A 23,372-nucleotide genomic window follows, 5' to 3' on the forward strand; every position below is an offset into this window, starting at 1 on the left:
ATTATTATTTATATTATAGCTCAAATCCCCTTATACGATATTATTTCAAATATATTATAATAATAATGTAAATAGCCGATTGGCGTTGCGTGTATTTAAATAAATAAATAAATAAATAAATTATTATTTGTATCATTTTTATAAAATTTACTTATATGAAAAAATATAAAAAAATTTTTTTTACTTATTTATTTATTTTTTTTTTTTTTTTAATAAATTATTGAATTACAGTGACTGACCACGTTAACGACCCAGCAGGCTTAAATTAAGAAACGTTGTTTGTACTTGACTCTTACTGTTTTATTACCTACTACTATTAACACAACATAATAATAATAATAATAAAAGTACAAAAAATATTAAATTTAGTTTATTGTTATTATTATTCGTTTAGTTCGTAACATTTATTAATATAAATTATCATCATACATAATATATAATATAATATGCATATATTAGTAAATGTAGTTTAGTATGAATAGGGATATATTAAGTAGATAGATAATAATATATCTTAAGGCAACTGTAAAATTTAAGATTAAGATGCAAGTCGTCAATCTCGGTTAAGTAAAGATCAATGTTCTAATATTGTATGTAATTTCATACTTGTCATATAAATTGAATATCTAGCAATGTCATTTAGTATATTTCTGTATTCTGTGTGCATATATTAAGTATAAATTTTCTTAAAGGTATAAATGTATTATTATTATTATTATTATACATTATTTTATGGAGTAAATCATTCACGCATTGCTCGGGCGCATGAACAACCCCCTTTCCGTCTTTAAATATCACTCCAACTAGGGGATATATTTGAAATCTGTTCGTTCAACTTCAACATTAATACAGAAACTCTTTTACGTTCTTGTACTATTAATCGCAACAGAATTATTTTTATTCTTTTATGTATATTTTCACTGATGATAATAAAAAATAATTTTTTGTATTGTTCACAAGTATTGATAGTATTATTTTATAAAATTCAATAATAATTTTTAATTTAAATAAACCCGTATTGTAAAAATGAAGGTAAGTTTAAACTTTTTTTTTTTTTTTTAATATTTTCAAAACAATATATTTAAAATATTTAAAAGTGGTGTGTTTAAATTTAATTATTGTTTTCTGTAAAGTTAAATGACATTAAATAAAATAATGAATTTTCAAAAATTTAAATACCGCGTTATGAAATATAAAATGATTAATTAACAAATAATAAAATATGTTGACGTAATGTGTATTGTATAAATGCATAAAAATAACAGTAACTTTTGATTCTAATTGACTAATTAATTAATTCATTCATTTTTTAGATTATAAAATACTTTAATTGGATATTAGTTGGATTATTTTTTATCAATATTGTCGACGCAGTGATAAGTGATGAGAATAATAAGGTAATAAATAAATATTAAAATAATTAGTTACGTCTTCTTGGTATTGAATATAAAAATTTATTATAGTTTATCGATAATATATTTCAGGAATATGAATCTCTGACTATTAATGAACGCAATTCAATAAAACTTCCAGGATTAAAGCGCCCATTTTGTAATGCATTTACCGGTAAGATATAAATCGAAAGATTTTTTTTTTTCTTTTTAATTTAATAAAATTAACAAAAATAAGTATTATGTTGAAAAAAATAGCAAAGAAATAACAATAAAATGACAATAACTGATGAAAATAAGTGAAATATAAAATCAATGCTATTATATGTGTAGTATAATCCCTAGCGGTTTTGTAAATGTCGAAAAAATGTCGCAATTATACAGTATTAATGCGGTATTTTTTCAGCATTTTTGCGGTTGTTTTGGTCAGTTTTTTTATCGAAAAATTACGGAACATTTACCGTAAAAATGCGATACATTTACGCTGGAAATGCGGCATATTTACGGTAATAAGGCGGTAAAATGACTGTATTAAAACCATATTTAAAAAATGGTGTCAAATTAAATAACGCTTGGACTGGGATTCGAACCCAGAACCTCCCGGGGACATGTCGGCTACTCTACCATTTGAGTTACCCGGTCTGTACCATATTGTTTTTTTACTTATTCTATATACATTAAGCCACACCGTCCATCTTACGATAAGCATATTTAAAATTAAATAATATAATTATATATGTGAAACAATATAACTTTTCGATTTTAGAAAATTTGCAACTTTCTAAGTGAGAAATTAAAAATTGAAATTAAAATTAGAATATATTTACTTAACATATGTATTATTTTATATTAATTATCGCTAAATACCTAATTAAAAAATAATATTCTACATATTTTTTATTCAAAAACAGTATTTGTTTTTGCAAAGGAGCGATGGAGAATAAAAAGCAAAATTTGAAATTTTTCATTTTATTCATTTCTAACATAGAAGTGAACTAAAAATAAAACTAAATCTTTGATAATTGTCTATTATGTCAGAAAATATTCGGCAAAATTACTGTATTATTACAGTAATTATTTGGAATTTTTTGGGTAAAATTTGGGCATTAATGCGGTAATTGTATAGTATATTTTTGGTAACTGTACAGCATAAGTGCAGTATATATACTGTATAACTACAGTATAAAAACTGGCCAAAACAACTATAGTTTAACCGCATTATTACCGAATTATAACGGTAAATATACGGCATGAGCATAAATGCCGAAAAATTACGGTATTTTTACGGCATTATCAAAACCGCGAGGGATTGCATCATAATGTTGTAATAGCTTTTAATTTAATTGTTACTTTTAAATTGACCATAATGTTATGAGAAAAATATGATATTAATTATTTCAATATTAATATTACAGGATGTGGAAAAAAAAGAAATTATATCGACAGTAGTTATGATACAACATCAGCCAAAAATGACGTCAATGATTCAACGATAAATATTCCGCTGAAATTGTATCAGATTTTAATGAATAATTTAAATTTGAAAATACAACAAGTTGCTAAACACAAAAATTATAGAGATAGTATTAATAACAATGATGAAGATTATATTTATTCAACGATTCATAAACAACCTATACGAAAACGATACAATTTGTGAAATATTAAAAAAGCCAACGAGTGCACGGCGCATGGTGCTCATTTAATAATGATAAAAATAAATTAAACGTTATTTAATGTGGAACTTTGAAAAAATTAGAATGTTATTATTCATTATTTACGTAATTATATTATTTTAATAATTCTGCGGCATTTCTCTTATTTACTAAACTGAGCATCTCATCATAGACGTAATTGTATTATTAATGCAAGTGCTTTGAAAATGTAAAAAAATTGTCAAATATATAATTATTAACAAAAACTTTAATGTACAATAAAAGATCAAATTAAAAGAAAAAAATTTTATTTTATATTTATTATATTCTTTACAGTCATTATTATTCCTAAGAATCTAAATTTTTTTTTTTTTTTAATTATTTCATTTTTATAATTAACGCAACTTTTTAACTTTCTTGAAAATAAGTTTTAACATTATTCAACATATTATCAGTTAATTTGTTCATTAAGTTTCTTATATTTGATTTAATAAAATACAAATAATTTTAATTTAAATTAGTGATAAACACTATCAAAATTATTGGACGTGATATATATAGTATAACCAATCAACCATCAGGTACAAAATCCGTACCAATGACACTATAATTATTATCGGTTTCACTATAATAATTATTAGTTTCAACAAAAACTTTCTGGCCCTATTAATAACAATTAATAAAAATAAGAAAAAGTTTTTTTTTTTTTAACTATAAGCACTTAGTAATATGTTAATTAAAAATAATATTATTTGACGTACAAATTAAAAACTAAATTGCTTAAATGAGATTAAAGTTTTACCTTTTTAATGAATATTGAAGATCGGTTAATTTAATAAAAACATAATAATTAAATATCTATATTTAAGTAAGCTCAAATGCCTAAACAGTGTCTACATTACAAGATCTATCGATTGAACCTCATCTTCATCAGACATCCTCATCATCTATTTATTTAATTTAAGAAAAAATATACTTATTAAATTTTGTGTTGAAATAATTAAAAAATTAATCTTAATTGAATTAAATTTTTTTATTAAGTCTCAATTTAAATTCTTTCAAATATTCTTAACACAAGTTTTTAAAAAAAATATCAATATTTAGAATATTCGTGAGTAAAGTCTTAAAAAAATATCAATATAAATATATCACGTTTGTTGGTAGCAATATCACAGTTAATCCATATACAAATTAATACTTTTTTTTTTTTTTTTTTTTTTTCCCTGAATAAAAAAAAGTATTGAGACAAAAAAAAAGTATTGAAAAGTATTGGATTGACTAGAAAACCAATACATTTCAATACTTTTTTCTTTGTCTCAATACTTTTTTTTTTTTTTTTTTTTTTTTTTTTTTTTTTATCAGGGTACTTATATTGATAATACAGATTTAATTATGAAAAATTGTCAGATTATTAACATCAGTTAATATAATTATCTCTTAGGCATATTTATATCATCTGTGCAAATTTAGCACACGTCGAATTAGTATGAATTTGATCCTTAAGCGTGTTTGCCTGAATTAGCGTGAAATACGGCGAATTAATATGAATTTGATCCTTGAGCGTGTTTGCCTGAATTAGCGTGAACTACGACGAATTAGTATGAATTTGATTCTTGAGCGTGTTTGCCTGAATTAACGTTAATTACCCTACCAGAAATTTAAGTTCGGCGGTGGTTCGTTTCAAATTAGGTATGCCGAATTCCAAGCTCGCGCCGAACCAGGAAGCCAAAGTTGGCCCACGTCCCGGAAGTAACGCAGTCGCGAGTTTGGGCTTAACTTGGCTTCCGACTTAGGCGGTGGTTTGGAAACCACACTTGCTGGTGACTATCTAAGCCTCATTCGGTCCGAATTTGGCTACCTACCTAGGTAGCAATTCAGAAACTAAATTCGCACGGAAGAATCCAAATTGAATCCTTTCTTTGTTTTTAGCTATTTTTATTATAAAGCAAAAATTAATAATACTGAATGCTTATTTTTTTAAATTTATTTTTTAAATTTTAAATATAGATATCGACTTTAGGACAAAATTTTTTAAATATTAAGTAAATAAAAAAATTTTTTTTTTCTATTTAGTATTATTATTTTTATATTTTCGGTCATTTTTTCGCTTTTTAGGGTTTTTCTTACTATGAAGAACTTTTTTTTTGATTGGTCATTTTTATGGGTCAACGGGGAAGGAGATGATGGAGTTAGATACATTAGTCACACACAATACTTAAAATTACCTCACACTCACCTTAAGAATAATAATAATTAATAAATATTAATTATTAAAAATTTTACATGTCGAACGCGAGACTCGAACACTGTACCCGACGCACGAGAGCCCTATACCATACCGCGACGCTACGCCGATGATGAGTGACCTCTTGCCTCAAGATACTTATAAGCCCGACACTTCGGCAAACATTCGGTTACCGTTGCAACGGTCGAATTAGGAATTCCGATATTATACCTAAGTGAGAACTTGCCACATCCTTACCTAGTCAAGTTTCATTTTGATAGACCAAGCTTCAGAATACCTTTAGTAACTGTTCGGTAAGCTTTTGATTACCGTTATCTCGTAACAGTTTGGCAATTCATAGCGTACCGAACTTAGGCATTGCCACAGTTTTGCCTAAATGAGCCCGAGCTCGGAGAATCAAACTTCGGTAATCCTTTGGTTACCGTTATTTCATACCAATTTGGCAATCCATGACATATCGAGCTTAGGCATTGCCACAGGTTTGCCTAAATGGGCCCGAGCTTGGTGAATCGAACTTTGGTAAGCCTCTTTGGTTGCCGTTATTTCATAACAGTTTGGCAATCCATGACATACCGAACTTAGGCATTTCCACAGTTTTGCCTAAAGAAGCTCGATCGTGGTATGCCAAGTTTCGGTAAACCTTTGGTTACCGTTATTTCATAACAGTTTGGCAACCCATGATATACCGAACTTAGGCATTTTCACAGGTTTGCCTAAGTAAGCCTGAGTTTGGTGAACCAAACTTCGGTAAGCCTTTGGTTACCGTTATTTCATACTAATTAGGCAATCCATGACATGCCGAACTTAAGTATTGCCACAGGTTTGCCTAAGTGAGCACGAGCTTGGTGAACCAAACTTCGGTAAACCTTTGGTTACCGTTATTTCGTACTAATTAGGCAATCCATGATATGCCGAACTTAGACAGTGCCAAACCATTACGAGATTACATCGGATGTGGAATTCTTTTAGCATACTAATGTTCAACTTACCTAATTTAAAACAAATAAGATCCGAATTGGGCTAGCCTAAGTTCGGAAAGCCAACTTCGCCCCGAACTGATTTTTCGGCATGCCTTACTAAAATTCTAGTCGGGATTACGGTGAATTAGTATAAATTTGTGCAACTTGTGCAATCGCGCTATGAGTATTCTAGCACAGCTAAAAATAAACAATGAAATATTTAGTAAAAGTTTACGTATTAATAAGCTAGTATCTACTTTAATAATTCCTCTCTTTGATTATTGTTGAACGGCGTATACGAATATGTCAAAAAAATTATTATTAAAAATGCCAATGATTTTCCAAGTGAGGGTACTTCCTTAAAGTATTCAAATCGACTTTATTTTTTAAAGAACATTATTTGAAGTAATTTTTTCACAGAAATCACTGTATAAACATGGCTTGCACAAATACTGATTATTATATTCGAGAACCTACTGATTATTTTGGATTCATTGCGTTTGGACCGAAAATCGACGATTTTTTCGAGTGAGGGTACTATCGTAAAGTATTCCAATCGACTTTATTTATAGAAAAACATCATTTTAAGTAATTTTTTCACAGAAATCGCTGTATAAACATGCCTTGCACACTCAATTCTGATGGTTATATTCAAAGGATTACAGATAACGTTGGATTAATTGGGTTTTGAACCGAAAATCGACGATTTTCCAAGTGAGGGTACTTCCTTAAAGTATTCAAATCGACTTTATTTTTTAAAGAACATTATTTGAAGTAATTTTTTCACAGAAATCACTGTATAAACATGGCTTGCACAAATACTGATGGTTATATTTGAGAAATTACCCTTTATTTTGGATTCATTGCGTTTGGACCGAAAATCGACGATTTTCCGAGTGAGGGTACTTCCTTAAAGTATTCAAATCGACTTTATTTTTCAAGGAACATTATTTTAAGTAATTTTTTCACAGAAATTCTTGTATAAACATAGTTTGCACAAATACTGATGGTTATATTTGAGAAATTACTGATTATTTAGGATTCATTGCGTTTGGACCGAAAATCGACGATTTTCCGAGTGAGGGTGCAATCGTGAAGTATTCAAATCGACTTTATTTTTTAATGAACATTATTTTGAATGATTTCTTCTTAGAAATCACGATATAAACATGGCTTGCAAGAATTCTGATGGTAATATTCAAGAAATTACTGATTATTTCAAATTCATTGCGTTTGGACCAAAAATCGACAATTTTCCAGGTAGGGGTACTTTCTTAAAGTATTCAAATCGACTTTATTTTTTATAGAACATTATTTTGAGTAATTTTTTCACAGAAATTACTGTATGAACATGGCTTGCAAAAATTCTGATTGTTATATTCAAAGAATTATAGATAACTTTGGATTTATTGCGATTAGACGGAAAATCGACGATTTTCCGAAAGAGGGTACTTCCTTAAAGTATTCAAATCGACTTTATTTTTTCAAGAACATGATTTTTAGTAATTTCTTTACGGAAATCACTGTATAAACATGGCTTGCACGAATTCTTATGATTATATTCGTGAACCTACTAATTATTTCGGATTCATTGCGTTTAGACGGAAAATCGACGATTTTCCAAGTGGGGGTACTTCCTTAAAGAATTCAAATCGACTTTATTTTTTAAAGAACATTAATTGAAGTAATTTTTTCACAGAAATCACACTATGAAGATAGCTTGCACGAATTCTGATGGTTATATTCGAGACATTACTGATTATTTTGGATTCATTGCGTTTGGACCGAAAATCGACGATTTTCCAGGTAAGGGTACTATCGTAAAGTATTCAAATCGACTTTTTTTTTTAAAGAACATTATTCTAAGTAATTTTTTCTCAGAAATCACTGTATAAACATGGCTTGCACTGATTCTCATGGTAATATTCGAAAAATTACTGATTATTTTGGATTCATTGCGTTTGGACCAAAAATAGACGATTTTCCAGGTAAGGGTACTATCGTAAAGTATTCAGATCGACTTTATTTTTCAAAGAACATCATTTTAAGTAAGTTTTTCACAGAAATCACTGTATAAACATGGCTTGCACCAATTCTGATGGTTATATTCAAGAAATTATTGATTACCTCGGATTTATTAAGTTTGGACGGAAAATCGACGATTTTCCGAAGGAGGGTACTTCCTTAAAGTATTCAAATAGACTTTATTTTTTCAAGAACATGATTTTTAGTAATTTTTACACGGGAATCACTGTATAAACATGGCTTGCACGAATTCTAATGGTAATATTCGAGAAATTACTGAATATTTTGGATTCATTGCGTTTGGACCAAAAATTGACGATTTTCCAGGTAAGAGAACCATCGTAAAGGATTCAAATCGACTTTATTTTTTAAAGAACATTATTCTAAGTAATTTTTTAACAGAAATCACTGTATAAACATGACTTGCACGAATTCTGATGGTTATATTCGAAAAATTACTGATTATTTTGGATTTATTGCGTTTGGACGGAAAATTGACGATTTTCCGAAAGAGGGTACTTCCTTAAAGTATTCAAATCGACTTTATTTTTGAATAAACCTTATTTTAAGTAATTTTTTTACAGAAATCACTGTATAAACATGGCTCACACAAATTCTGATGGTTATATTCGAGAACCTACCGATTATTTTGGATTCATTGCGCTTGGACCGAAAATCGACGATTTTTCGAGTGAGGGTACTATCGTAAAGTATTCCAATCGACTTTATTTATGAAAGAACATGATTTTTAGTAATTTCTTTACGGAAATCACTGTATAAACATGGCTTGCACGAATTCTTATGATTATATTCGTGAACCTACTAATTATTTCGGATTCATTGCGTTTGGACCGAAAATCGACGATTTTCCAGGTAAGGGTACTATCGTAAAGTATTCAAATCGACTTTTTTTTTTAAAGAACATTATTCTAAGTAATTTTTTCTCAGAAATCACTGTATAAACATGGCTTGCACTGATTCTCATGGTAATATTCGAGAAACTACTGATTATTTTTGATTTATTGCGATTGGACCGAAAATCGACGATATTCCGAGTGAGGGTGCTATCGTAAAGTATTCAAATCGACTTTATTTTTCAGAGAAAATTATTTTTAGTAATTTTTTTTACAGAAATCTTTTTGTGAGAAAAAAATTTGTAAAGAATTTTTTCACAGAAACTTCACATAATTTCACATAATTTCATATAATTTCACATAATTTCAATCGATTTGTTTAAGAGATAAACATGTAAATTCACATAATTTCACATGATTTCAGTCATTTTTTTAAAGAAATCACTGTATAAACATGGCTTGCACCAATTCTGATGGTTATATTCGAGAAATTACAGATTATTTTGGATTCATTGCGTTTGGACCGAAAATCGACGATTTTCCGAGTGAAGGTGCTATCGTAAAGTATTCAAATCGACTTTATTTTTTAAAGAACATTATTTAACATGATTACTTCTTAGAAATCACGATATAAACATAGCTTGCACAAATTCTAATGGTTATATTCGAAGAATTACAGATAACTTTGGATTTATTGCGTTTGGACCGAAAATCGACTTTTTTCAGAAAGAGGGTACTTCCTTAAAGTATTCAAATCGACATTATTTTCTTAAGAATATTATTTTAAGTGATTTTTCAATAGGAATCACTGTATAAACATGGCTTGTACAAATTCCGATGGTTATATTCAAAGAATTACAGATAACTTTGGATTTAGATAGATAGATAGATAATAAACTTTATTGACCCTAGAGCCTTAGCTCCCTCAGGACCATCATAATTATACATTATAATCAGTGTAAAATACAGAGCATGTAATTACATAAATTGAAAATAATAAAATATAAACATATTATAATGAAATAATAACGTGAATTATAAATTATAAATTATAATCGTGGTAGATATGAGACAAGTTGCCAGAAAACCTGGTAATAGCACAGTTAAGCAAAACTAATATCATTCAATATCACTCAAGGCACAGCAGCATACAATAATGACAATCAAAGCTCAATATCATAAATTAATACTTTTGCAAATAATAATTATAGCACGCACTACGGAACAGTTCATAATTTTCAGCTTTAGTTACTTCTGGGGGTAGCGCATTCCAAATGCGTATCCCGCGGATAAGAAAAGAGTTCTCAAATATCCGACAATTAGATCTAGGCAGGCGTAAATAATCCTCCCTTACATCACCCCTCCGCAAAGCTACCGGCAAAAACTCCAAATTACATCTGAACAATTGTCGGTAGCCCATACATATTTCTTTATAAAAAGGCATGCCATGAAATAATTTCTCCTGTCACTCAACTTCAACCATCCCAGCCTCTTAAAGTACGGCGTAATATGCTCAGCCCTTGAAACCCTAAAAATATAGCGAACACAGGAGTTCATTTTACGCTGCAGCCGCACCTGCAAACTATTGCTAATATTACAGTAACCTACACAACAGTAGTCAAACACCGGAAATATCAGCGTGGTGACAAGCTTTATACGCAATTTCTCATTGAAGACTTTATTATTTACCTTCAACTGCGCTAGCACCCGCATCGCCCGATTGCACACTTCCGTAACCTGACAATCCCAGGAAAGAGTACAATCAATCAAAACGCCAAGATACTTAACAACTGTGTCGTAGCGAATAATACAGTTATCTACTCGAATGCAATCAGCATACTTACAGCTATTACTATTGACTTTAAAATTACTACCAAAAATTATAGCTTTGGTCTTTGACGCATTCAACTTAAGATAATTAATATTGCACCACTCAACAATGTCAACTATCTCTGCATTTAGCGCAGCAACACAATCATTAACATGTTCCAAATCACAAGACAAGTATATCGCTAAATCATCAGCATAAAGCAAGTATCGACAGCGCAGTCGTTGAGAGAGATCCGAAATATAGAGTGAGAACAATAAAGGGCCTAGCACACTCCCTTGCGGCACACCACTAAGCACATTCCTCCAAGAGGACGCACACCCATCTGCGAACACCTGCTGCTTTCTCTGAGTCAAGTAAGACCTGATCCACACAATTGCATCATCAGAAAAGTTCATTGATATTAATTTACGTAGTAGTCTTATATGATTAACAGAATCAAAAGCCTTACTCAGATCAAAGAAAACAGCCACAGTGACTTTAGACTCATTTATAGCCGACCAAATGTCATCGCAGAGCTTGATGACCGCAGTCTGCGTATTCAAACCCTTCCTAAAGGCCATCTGATACTCATCTATATAATTATTCTCAGTAACATACTTAACAATTTGATCATGCACACAGAGCTCAAGTGCCTTTGACAAGTTACTTGTCAGCGATATTGGCCGAAAATCTGCACGCACCTCCGCATTCAACCTCTTTGGTATCGGGACAATACGCGATAACTTCCACTCTTTCGGAAATACGCCTGAATTTAACGAACTATTAAAAAGTAGTGTCACAAATGGCAACACAAATGAAAGCAAACATTTATAGGCTTTAATTGGAAAATTATCGGGGCCAACAGAGTTGGAAGTAAGCCGCATTATTGCCCTCTTAACAACATTATCATCAAGCTCCGAGAAACTAAAACATACATTATCATTGCCACCGTAGTGAGTTGTAATATCAGACTCATCAACCTTAAGCACAGAACAACCAGACGACTGTACAAAATAGTCATTTAACTCATTCAAATCCACTCCAATAGCAGACCGAGCACCCTTACGCTTTATCAGACCAAGCCTACGCAGATCGTTCCACATGGCTTGTGCACTTTTCACAGAACTTAATTGACTATCAAAATAGCGCTTTTTAGCTTCACTTATTCGCTGCTTCACCAAACGCCGCACATCAGTATACTCCTTATAGGGATAGCCAGTTCTCCTGAAGATCCTATACAGCTTGTCACGACGAGCCTGAAGATCCCTGATGTAGCTAGTAAACCACGGCGCTGGGGGGCGACGAGGGCTGATCATTCTCTCAGGAGCAACAGCATCAATAATATCACGAAGCTGCCGATGAAACCATACATTCATATCCTCAACAGACGCTTGCAGTTCCATATCCTCAATGTTAACCTCATTAAACAGCCGTTCCAGTAGTTCATCATCAATACTATGCCAGCTCCGATATGTAAAGCTCCTCAATTTCTGCTGCTCTACCTTATAGTTATACTCAATAGATATTAAATCATGATCAGACAAAAACGGCTGGGCAGACTGCTCAGTAGACAGGATCTTAGCAGCATCATCAACAACACAGACATCAAGCCACGTATCAGAGTTCTGAAGGTGATGCGTCGTCTCATATGGAACGATATTCAGATTAAAACTAACACATAGTCTACGCAGCTGATCACCGTAGAAGTTCCTGGAGCTCAAATCAGAGTTGAAGTCGCCCATAATAATTATATTTCTGTAGGTCGCAACAGCAGCTTCAAGATCATCCTCCAAATCATCAAGATGACCAGTATTAGGGGGCTTGTAAACAACTCCTACCAAGATTCGCTCCTTAGATGATCCTGAAACTTCAACAAACAAATACTCTGGATGCTTATCTACTAGATTCGTAGAGGACAATACACACTTAGACATCAGGTCATCCCTGACATAGAGAGCAACTCCACCACCGCTCCGCAGGCACCGGTCATGACGATGAAGCACAAACGACGGCAGGTACACCATATCATCAGATATTAGATGATTTAACCAAGTCTCAGACACAGCAATGACATCATACTTATTCACACGAAAATATTCTTTAAAAATCTCTAAATGACGCTCATTCCTTAACGATTGAGCGTTAACATGACACACTCTCAAACACTTTTTATTGAACAGAGGTCGCAGAGTGCCAACCACAATGTCAGACACGCCTCCAGGTGATGATGATGATGATACCGAGGGAGGAACTCGCTGCTAATCAAGCAGACCCCGCAAAGGACCTACTCCCGTTGAAGGTAACAGCTTCACTGGAGGCTTATCTTCCGCATACCGGACGTTAACACACGCAAAAGAAATCCAGACACTCCTAGCCTGGATCCTAGGATAAGCCTTACGCACATCAGCACGAAGCTTGTAAAGAGAAGAGGGATAACGCCTATGAACATACACAGGAGCATCAGGAACTTGCGCTTTAGGCATTACAGCACCCAGCTTCACAGGATTACTCCTTACACTCTTCATAACCTCATCAACAAACCTCTGACTGCCGAACTTAACGCGTACATTGCGATTCATAGCACCAGCCCTTCCAAGCCGCTCCAGTTTAACCACATCTCTCTTAGCAACCTGAACTCCAATAGCAGTGGTAAATAACGTAAATGTGTCCATAAGTCTTTCACCGCGCCCCTCTGGAAGCCCACCAATTGTAATCTCATCAGCTAGCAATTGAGATTCAAGCTGCAGCGTTCTCAACTCGAGACTACCATCGCACACCCTCTGCGCAGCACCCTTAATCTCTTCAGCAAGGTCAGCAGAGAGACCAGGCTGGCCCTTTTCAACTTCAATCAAGCGCTCCTGAAGCTCTTTAACTGTAATCTTCAGCGAGTTACACTCAAGACTCAAGTGATCAATCTTTCCCTCGACTGACGCGATGGACTTCACGAAACCATCAACCTTAGCCACCATCCCATCCACTTTCATGCCGATGTCGCCAATCTTACCAATTTGCTCGAGCTTAGCACTGATCTCATTGATCTCATCAACATTGATACCCTCAAGCTTCTTGCTTATCACGTCAATCTTCTCAACACTGCTCAGTCGCTCATTAATCTTATTCAAGATGTCAGAGACATCCGGAACACAGACCGGACACTTGTTTACAATCTTCGCAGCAGCTAGCGACTTACTCGGCAAATTACAACGAATTTTTACACAAGAGTCATGATAATAATGCTTACATTCAGCCTTAGTTTGAATCACACAATAAGCAGTCATTGCAACAGACACCGCTAGATGGCAGCATAATGCAGTCAATAAGCAGCAAGAGAAAACGTGCCCCGCCGAAAACACAACCTCAATCCAAAAACGCAATAAATGTTTTAATTAAAACTAAAGAACTACACTCTCCACTGTAGAGATTAATATCACAAAATACTCACAATAATCCACACTTCAACAATAAACAACCCAAAGTCAGACAATAAGCAAAATAGTAGACAAAAAGCCACCAGCAATCAGATAGAAAAAATAACGTCCGCTCTGTACTATACTCTGTATACAAAAAAAAAAAAAAGATCGATTAATAAACTGCATAAGTTCGATAGGCAGACCGCCTGCTTCATCACTGTCAGCGACTTGAATGTTGTGTTGCACAGCGTCGTCTAAAAAATCCCACAGATCATTACTACCTGAAGATGGTTGATGATCTGTAAGATTATTTTCGCAGGTAATCACAAGAGTTTTCGATGACTTAATTTCTTTTTTCAAAATTTCACCTATACAGACAAGATCTCAATACCATATTAAAATCATATACAAATGAAAATAAAAATTTTCTCAAATATTTGAATTGAACGAAATCCGATTGAATGCGAACGCACAGAGAGCGCTAAATTTAAAATATTTTCATAATGAAATATAAAATTACTATGGGCCATTTTTTATTTAATATATTGATGCTATAGTGTTATTACTCCGGCATTAAAATAAATTATAGACTCGATCACTAAGAATCGATTCTAGATCGATTCTGATAACTGGACCCTGATAGCCAAGTTGGCCGCAACTTTCTGTCAATCTACTGCCGCAACTTGTCACCAACTTGGCGGCAACTCTTGGAAAGTAACTCGGTTGGTGTCAACTTGTTCACCAAGTTGTCGGCAAAAGTTGCTCTGAAACTTTTTCACACCAAGTTGACGATAAGTTTCTCAAGAAATTTGGCGACATATTGCGGCAGTAGATTGGTCTCTTTTTTCTCAGAAACTTGTAGCCAACTTGGCGCCAACAGTTACAAATTCGGAAGTTGACCGCAAGTTGTCGCTAAGTTGGTGGCAACTATCTGACACCAACTTGGTTGGTCTGAAACTGTGGCTATCAGGGGAAATCGAGTCTAAATAATCGAGTTTTTTGACCACATAATCGATTCTCGGGTAGAATCGGAATCGATTTTACCATCCCTAGGTTTTCCCAGCATTGTAAAGAGTATTTCCAAAACGTTCGGCATCTTATCCTAAGTGACCATTACAATTAACGTAGGTTTATTTTAACAAAGAAATTTTTTCTTAGCATGTCTAAACTAACTGGCAAGTACTAAAAGTTTTTATAAAAGTTTTTCCTCGAGAATTTCCGGTAATTATAAATTCGTCTATACCCTAAAATTTATGATAGAAAATTTCCCATACTTAACAATAGAATTTAAAATAGAAAGGTTTATAATTTTTTAAAGATTCTTATTTTTCTTACCGATACTATTACAAATAAAATACATATATATTTTAAATCTTCCTGGGTTTTTCCCGCTGTCATTTATTGCAGCCATCTTTTTTATATGTAATTCTATATTAATATTGAGACAATGCAAATTGTCCACTTGATTAGCTGCGCGACATTCTCTTGAAAATCGTACTATCCTAATCGAACTCGGTCGATATTTAGACGCCGTAAGGGGAAAGTAGGGGAAAAACCGAATACCCGACGCACTGGAGCATCGACCGGCACTTCGACCTCGTCAGTCATAGTATATACAGCACAGTTTTTTTGATTGCTAGGTATTTACTACCGACAAACAAGACACTAGCTGTCGATCCTTTACGTACTAATTATCCTTATATCAATATTATAAAACATGTAATATCTAGGTATTCACTACCGATTCTCTGTATCTAGACACTAGCTGTCGATTCATTTATTTTAAGTGCATTACTGGTTCATAACTAAATTTATTATAATCAGTGTAGTAATTATTGTTAATATTTTCTATTTGATTTATCTGAATATACTTGTTAATTGAATATACCAGTGTAAATAAATATAATTATTACATAATAATCACCCGCCACCTCGAACTTGCGACCAAGAGGCCACCCAAGGTTTCCAATACATTACTGGAATTTATGTAAGTAAATAAAGTTGATTATATTGGCCGAGTCTGAGTTCTTTCGCGGGTCTCTACGCAAAAGACAAGTATCAACGCCAAAAAACTCTCCGTTACCGCAGGTCGTGTTATAAGAAATTTAGCGGATGAATTTCCTACACGGTATTGTCTCATTAATTATAAGAAAACTTATTAGGTCTCAAGCGAATCCGCAAGGCTGAAAGGCTTAATAAGAAATTTTGATTGTTGGTAACATTAAAATTTCATTTCAATATATAGAGAGCGTTGTGATCAATCCTTTCGGATTCACAACAGTACCTAGAAGCTATATGTAATCTTTAACCAAATTTTTATAAAAACACATGGTAATAGTAAAATAATTTATGACAACAATAAATGTTAAACATTAAATAAATAATTACATCAAATTTTAGTGACTTATCAAAATTTCAATGACAGGTGAATATGATTATCAATTGTGGATTTTCAGTGTCAAAAAATAATTCGTGAAGCTGAAATAAGAAAAACAATCAGGCGCAAAAGGATTATTAGTACTTTATTATGCAATCAACTAATTGTACAAAATTGTAGAAAAAAATATACACAAAAAAAATTTTGGATTCATCCTTTATTCAAATTACGGCGAGACTATGGCTTTTTTGAGGCCATATTCCCAACTATTTCTTTGTATTCTGAAAAAATTGAAAATTACATCCGAATGACAGCAGTGTTTTCTTTATTTACTGAATAAATTTTTTTCATTTATTAGTCCCTCATGTCTATTTTCCAATAAAGCACGCCGAATTATTGTAATACCATCCTCTTTAGATTAAATACATCAAAACGATGAATTTTGTTAGTTGCAATACTATTTATTTATTTAATAATCTAAGAAATTGATAAGTTACTAACCTAGTAAAGGATAACAATAATGATTCTCATCAATATGATGATTTTCATATTTTTTCAAACAACAATGATCTAAATAATTGTTGCAAATCTCCTCACATATACCACAAACGTAAACAAGTGCTATTTCCTAGAAATAAGAACAAATCATATTTTTATTTTATTATTGCAAAAAAAAATGTAAAAATATTTCCTACTACTATATTATCTTTTAGATTTTATATAATTTAAGCCTTACATCTTAAAACGCTTCTATATCTTCGTAATCTTCAAATAGTGTTATTTTTATAAAAAAAAAAGTAAATAACTTTAATCTAATGTTTGAATGAAAATTTATTTTTAAAATAAACGATAACAAGATTCTTAACTTTTTCAATATCGATTGCCTTCGAGTTCGATTATACAAATTTTAAATTTCCGAAGTTCCGCTGAATCCTTCAAATAAAAAAAGCTAATTTGAATTTAGCTTTTTACGATTTAACGCTACTAAAATTTTTCCAGGTGACAGCACGGCCTAAATTAACCACGTGACCCAATTTGACGCTCATAACCAGCGTCAATCGTCAGCATGAGGTTACACCTTGAGAATGTCGAGTCGCCGTGACGTCATCGCAGCATAGTCCCATTTTTGCCAACTCGAGAAGGGATGCTTGCCGAAGACAGAAGTCGCAGAGGCGCACGCAACTACCCTCACTACCCTCTGGGACTCTCCCACTCAAAAGGTACGAACATCCCAACCAGGGGAGTCGAAAACCAAGGAACAAGAAGACATTTATCAAAAAGCAAGACTGTAGTACACTACGAAAATTTTCCTTTTTCGAAATTATTGTCGGTACTTTTTATTTTGTAATTTATTGAATAATAAATAATAGATTTGCGTGCAAGGCAAATCTAAATTAAACTAAAATAATCTAAATCCCGATAAAAAATATTTATATATATTTATATATAAATTGGTTATATATGATTATATATGAAAAATGGCCAAATATAATCATATCTAATTATATATAACAATATTTAATTATATATTTATTACATCTAATTAATTATTGGGTTAATTTTATGTATAGAATATTTAATATGGTCCTACGAAATTCTGTGTAACCAATTAAAATGCAAAAAAAAATATCTAGATATAATTTTATAGCTATAACACCAGCGGTCACCCATCCAACTATTAACCCTGCTCAATGCTGCTTAACTTTGGTGATCTCCGTGCGTCTTGAAGTGTCTGTCCGCTGTGCTACTGTCTTAGATGACAATGATTCTATGATCGCTACATAATGTATCATATGAGTTTATCATAAATGGAATATAAAAATTGATTTTAATATAATATAACACTTATTCAAATAATAAAATAAATAATGATTTTACTATATTAGGTAGTAGCAGAGCAGACCAAAACATCTCATAGGAAATGTGACAAATTTTGTATTTCAGAATTATTCAAACGTAAGTATAAACGCATCATTTCACACTTTTTGTGATTACCAAAAAAAAATTTTTTTTCAAAGAAAAAATTTTTATGTCTGTTAATTATATATAATTATATATACTTATATATAATTATATATGGGACTATATACAATCTTGCATGGCTGTGTATTGCTCCATATATAGTCATATATAATTATATATGATTATATATAACCTCATATACAATTCCATATATAATCATGTATGATTATATATAATTCTATATATTTATATAACAAAACTGTTCAGTCGAATTAACTAAAAATTTAAGGTACAATAACAAAACAAATTTGTTAGTATAATCTATCAATTACTTATTATAACCTAATTTTTTTTGTTACTGTAATAACTAAAGATTTGTTATCCCAGAGCCAACATAGCGATTTGTTGCCTCAACGTGTCTCATGTTGCCCCAACCAAAAATTTTTTTTTTAAAATAGTCGAAATTGTTTATAAGTGAAATCTCTTTATTACTTTAAAGTTTTACATCGACATGTTTCAACATTGAAGAACATAACTTCATCGTCAAGTTTTTAAGGATATATCTAAAAAATTTATATTTATGAGTAATGGCAATGTTTTTATCGACCATTGTTAAATTAGTAATTAATACCTGAATATTCATGTAAGCTTTTTTACACATTGAAAGTATGTCTTCACACTTTCCTCTACAGTGTTACCTATTGAAAATATTCAAACGACAATTGGATCAATAAAATTGAGAGTTTCAAGTTATTTAGGAAGTATTGCACTTACTTGCTGTCGAACTACAACTTCCTATTGCGTTAAATACCGCTTCAAAACGACTTTTGCTGAATCCTGGCGGAGAATATTGCCCAATTATTGTCAGTACATTTTTAATTACTTCCACGTTCAAAGAATTATCGCTGTTAAACTGTTGAAAAATCATGACACAATATCATAGCTTACTTAAAAAATATTTCGTGTAATGTGAACATCTTTGAGAGTTATTATAATTCAATCCTTACCGCTTTCAATTTGCGAAACACACAAACAAAATAATCGACCTCGCCTTGTTCTTTATCAGATGATTTAATATAAATGTCCTCACAGTCGGCTCCAGCGTTATCGATCTCTGTGAAAGATATCTGAAAAAATAATTTTTAATACTATTTGAAACATGATCGATTATCACCTGATCGTGAAACGTTGAGAATTATTGACTTACTGCGCTGACACTGGACAACAGAAGTTGAATGCAGACAAATATTACAAGGTGATGAGCAAACATTCTATCAAATTTTTAAAGCAGTTGCTTATTCTTATACACAAAAAAGATTTTTGTTTTTACTGAGAATAAAATTTGGTTTATATACAGTTGTCTTCAACGTTAACTTGAGCTTAACACTGTTTTACAATCTCCCACTCCCTTGAAACTTATCAATAAGAACAATCTACATAAATAGGGTGAATAGTAGTGGTAAAAAATAATCTATCAGGAACAATAGAACAAAGGAAAATTGATAATCGAATCATTCCGAATTCCCAACCAATTATACCATCAAAAACTGACCATTAAAGTATTGCGATAATGAGTCTCTTTGTTATATTTTTATCATTATTATAAAAAACTTAATTATTATTGTGCACTGATAAAAAAAAAATTCCATTCTCGAGCAATGAATTTTTTCGAGGTAGGAAATTCGTTAAAACTACTTTTTTTTTTCTTTAAAATTTTTAATTTCCTGAGAAACAGCATCAATATATATATATATATACTAGCTGATACCCACCCGCTTCGCTGGGCATACAATAAAATTTTATGTTGTAACCTAGATGAAAAATATAAACAAAATGATTAATTTCAAAAAGATAATTAATATAAATTTTGAATTAGAGAAAAGTGATTGTTTATGATAACCGGTGTTAGCGAGTATTAAATATATGAGAAAAGTATTTTATTATTAATAATCAATCAATCAATGGGTCAGTTAGTCAGTAAATCTGTCATTAGACAGATTTCCGCATCACCCATGACGTACTGTGTAGTGAGATGCGTTCCCATTATAATAATGTTATCCTAAACATTTAGTCTAGACCGGATAGGTCAAATGGTAGAGTAGCCGACATGTCACCGGAAGGTTCTGGGTTCGAATCCCTGTCCGAGCTATCTGAATTTTTTCTCGCATATTCTGTAAACTCTTATTAAGAAGGTCCTTCCTATTTCTTTCTCAATCTCTTCCTCCTCAATTATTCTGTTACGTGAATGTTGGAACGATTCACGTAATAATTATCCGTAACTCCTATTCTTTTCCGCTTCATAGTATTATTTAATTTTAAAACTGTCAATAATTTTTTTAATTTTAAAAAAATGTTAATAATAAAATACTTTTCTCATATATTTAATACTCGCTAACACCGGTCATCACAAACAATCACTTTTCTCTAATTCAAAATTTATATTCATTATCTTTTTGAAATTAACCATTTTGTTTATATTTTTCATCTAGGTTACACCATAAAAATTTATTGTATTCCTATCGAAGCGGGCGGGTATCAGCTAGTTATTAATAAATTCATAACAAATTAAGTGGTATTAAAAATATATTTATTATTACTCATTTTATTAGAAATTATCTTAAATCGACCGTTTTTATAATAATTTAACGATATCGTTGTAAAATTTTAGAGAAGACGCATCAGACACAATTTACCATTTTAATTTTAATCATTAAAATCAGTATAATCATTTAACAATATCAACTTGATAATATTTATGTTTAATTTATCTGTGTTATGATATAATCGAGTTCATCCTTCATGATTATTCCAATACATATAAGTTATTTCAGTTATTAATGATTTAGCTATTCTTTCTTAAAAAACGTATGATTATGAATTCCTACTGTCCCAACAGTCAATCGATAAAATTTAAAATCAATCATTTTGACAGTTATTATAGCAACGGTAACCATGATAACGGTAACCATGGTAACGGCAACCATGGTAACGGTAACCATGGCAACGGTAACCACGGCAACGGTAACCATAGCAACGGTAACCATGGCAACGATAACCATGACAATGGTAACCATGGCAAAGGTTGATTAGCGTGGGTGGTTGTAGGGGGGTTGAGTTCGATAATTTACGGGTGCCACTGATGGTTTCTTAGATTAGAGGGTCAAAATGATATTTCGCTCCCAAAAAAAGAGAGAGATATAGGGAAGGGGAAAGATTATAGGGCACGGGAGGGGAGGAGAAGAATGAGAGGGAGGGGAGGGGAGGGCATATGTGATGGTAGACGAAAAATTCATTTTGGCTAGGAATTGCGTAAAATCCGTTCTTAGTGAGCGTCTACATCACGAATGGAGTAACTATGCTAAATTTCAAGTCAATCGGGCGAATAGTTTCGGAGATCTCGTGATGAGTGAGTGGTATTTCGCTTATATATATATAGATATTTGATAATTTATTCAAACACAAGACTATCTTGACTTGAATTAAGAAAAATTAGGAAAACGGTTGAGACCCTAAAGGCCATCCCTGCAACTTTCCGCTAATTCCATATGACGTTAGCTGTTTTATGCTTTTGAGTTCTTCGAGCTCAAAAGTGTAAGATAAGTTAAGTAAAACACTATTATTTTAATTTTTAAATTGCAATTACTTTTGAATGAATCGACCAATTTCGACGAATTGAGCGGCAATCGACGTTGTTTTTTTAGTTTTAATAATTAGTTCCTTCGATCAAAAACTTGAATATCAATGTGTATTCGGCGGTAAAATTTTTAAAACTTTTATTCATTAAAAATTTTCCACCCCAAATAGGAAAAAAAATAGTACATTTCAATGTACATTAAAGACTTGTTTATCCAGTAGAATAAAAAACTTATGGAACCAAGCTCTAAAACTGAATAAAAGCAACTTATTTACTATCACAGATGGAAATTTTATTAAATTATGAAAAAAAATCTGCCATTGATGTTGTCTGATGTTTTTTAATTATTTGCAATCATCACTTTCTTGACATGGTTGATAAGTATCGTTTTCTATCTAGTGTATATACAGAAAAATATATACCAATACATCTTGCAAACAATAGTTGTTAGCCATCATACTTTTATACACTGATTAGAATAACGAAAATGAAATAGATAATTATTTTCTTCATACACGCGCTGCATTTTGACAATGAGCTAAGTCATTTAACTGGAATATTTAATTATTTAATATTAAGAAATTATTTAATATTAAAGTTAATAACTATTAAATAAAATAGAAATAATAAATCAAAAAAATAGCATTGTACATGGGAACGTATGTGTGGGAGCGTACGCACATAGGCTAGTGAAAAATGTCTAATACAGCGGGAGATCAAGGATCTGGTTTGGTTTTGGTATAGCTGGAATAATACTTTAAATTAAATGCAATTTTGTAGCAAAAATAAACTAAGAACTTTATTTTAACACTGTTTGCTTAAAATTGCCGAAAAATCCAAAAACTATAATTTCCAAGAAGCCGAATCAGTTAATCATCAATCAGTGATCTCCTTCCGCGACCGACGCTCCCGAGTCGGAAAACCCTCGATGTAATTGACGGAGACGCGAAAATCAATCGACACGTGAAAAGAAATAAGAAAATAGCAAGCTGTAATAAATTTAGTTATAGGACAGGGTAAGGCAAAAGAATAGCAGTATGTGATCGCAAA

At 31.7% G+C, this 23,372-nt stretch overlaps 2 protein-coding genes and 1 long non-coding RNA gene across 3 annotated transcripts; 1 reads left to right on the forward strand and 2 right to left on the reverse strand.

Moving 5' to 3' along the window:
* The first annotated feature begins 460 nt into the window (after positions 1–460).
* LOC123272635 lies at positions 461–3,284 on the forward strand. Its single transcript, XM_044739556.1, has 4 exons — positions 461–1,032; positions 1,314–1,397; positions 1,485–1,566; positions 2,807–3,284. The coding sequence occupies exons 1-4, from the start codon at positions 1,027–1,029 to the stop codon at positions 3,049–3,051; spliced, it is 417 nt and encodes a 138-aa protein (XP_044595491.1). The 5' UTR covers positions 461–1,026; the 3' UTR covers positions 3,052–3,284.
* Positions 3,285–17,083: 13,799 nt separating this feature from the next.
* LOC123272846 lies at positions 17,084–17,466 on the reverse strand. The gene is made up of 3 exons (XR_006511178.1): positions 17,422–17,466; positions 17,228–17,354; positions 17,084–17,137 (listed from the first exon to the last, which is right to left on the reverse strand). It is a non-coding gene; the product is annotated as an uncharacterized LOC123272846 (long non-coding RNA).
* Positions 17,467–19,143: 1,677 nt separating this feature from the next.
* Positions 19,144–20,076, reverse strand: LOC123272845. The gene is made up of 5 exons (XM_044739855.1): positions 19,896–20,076; positions 19,696–19,815; positions 19,463–19,601; positions 19,320–19,386; positions 19,144–19,251 (listed from the first exon to the last, which is right to left on the reverse strand). The coding sequence occupies exons 1-4, from the start codon at positions 19,956–19,958 to the stop codon at positions 19,328–19,330; spliced, it is 381 nt and encodes a 126-aa protein (XP_044595790.1). The 5' UTR covers positions 19,959–20,076; the 3' UTR covers positions 19,144–19,251; positions 19,320–19,327.
* Positions 20,077–23,372: the final 3,296 nt, after the last annotated feature.

The sequence above is a fragment of the Cotesia glomerata genome, linkage group LG10 (assembly GCF_020080835.1).
Source record: "Cotesia glomerata isolate CgM1 linkage group LG10, MPM_Cglom_v2.3, whole genome shotgun sequence".
NCBI classification, from domain to species: Eukaryota; Metazoa; Arthropoda; class Insecta; order Hymenoptera; family Braconidae; genus Cotesia; species Cotesia glomerata.

Bases quoted from the DNA above. Each gene is read 5' to 3' on its own strand.
- LOC123272635 (XM_044739556.1), top strand. The intron at 1,398-1,484 runs GTAATAAATAAA...AATATATTTCAG, and splicing joins TAAGTGATGAGAATAATAAG to GAATATGAATCTCTGACTAT. The intron at 1,567-2,806 runs GTAAGATATAAA...TTAATATTACAG, and splicing joins ATTTTGTAATGCATTTACCG to GATGTGGAAAAAAAAGAAAT.
- LOC123272845 (XM_044739855.1), bottom strand. From the start codon at position 19,958: ATGTTTGCTCATCACCTTGTAATATTTGTCTGCATTCAACTTCTGTTG. The intron at 19,602-19,695 runs GTAAGGATTGAA...ATTTTTCAACAG, and splicing joins TGTTTCGCAAATTGAAAGCG to TTTAACAGCGATAATTCTTT. The intron at 19,387-19,462 runs GTAAGTGCAATA...TATTTTCAATAG, and splicing joins AAGTTGTAGTTCGACAGCAA to GTAACACTGTAGAGGAAAGT.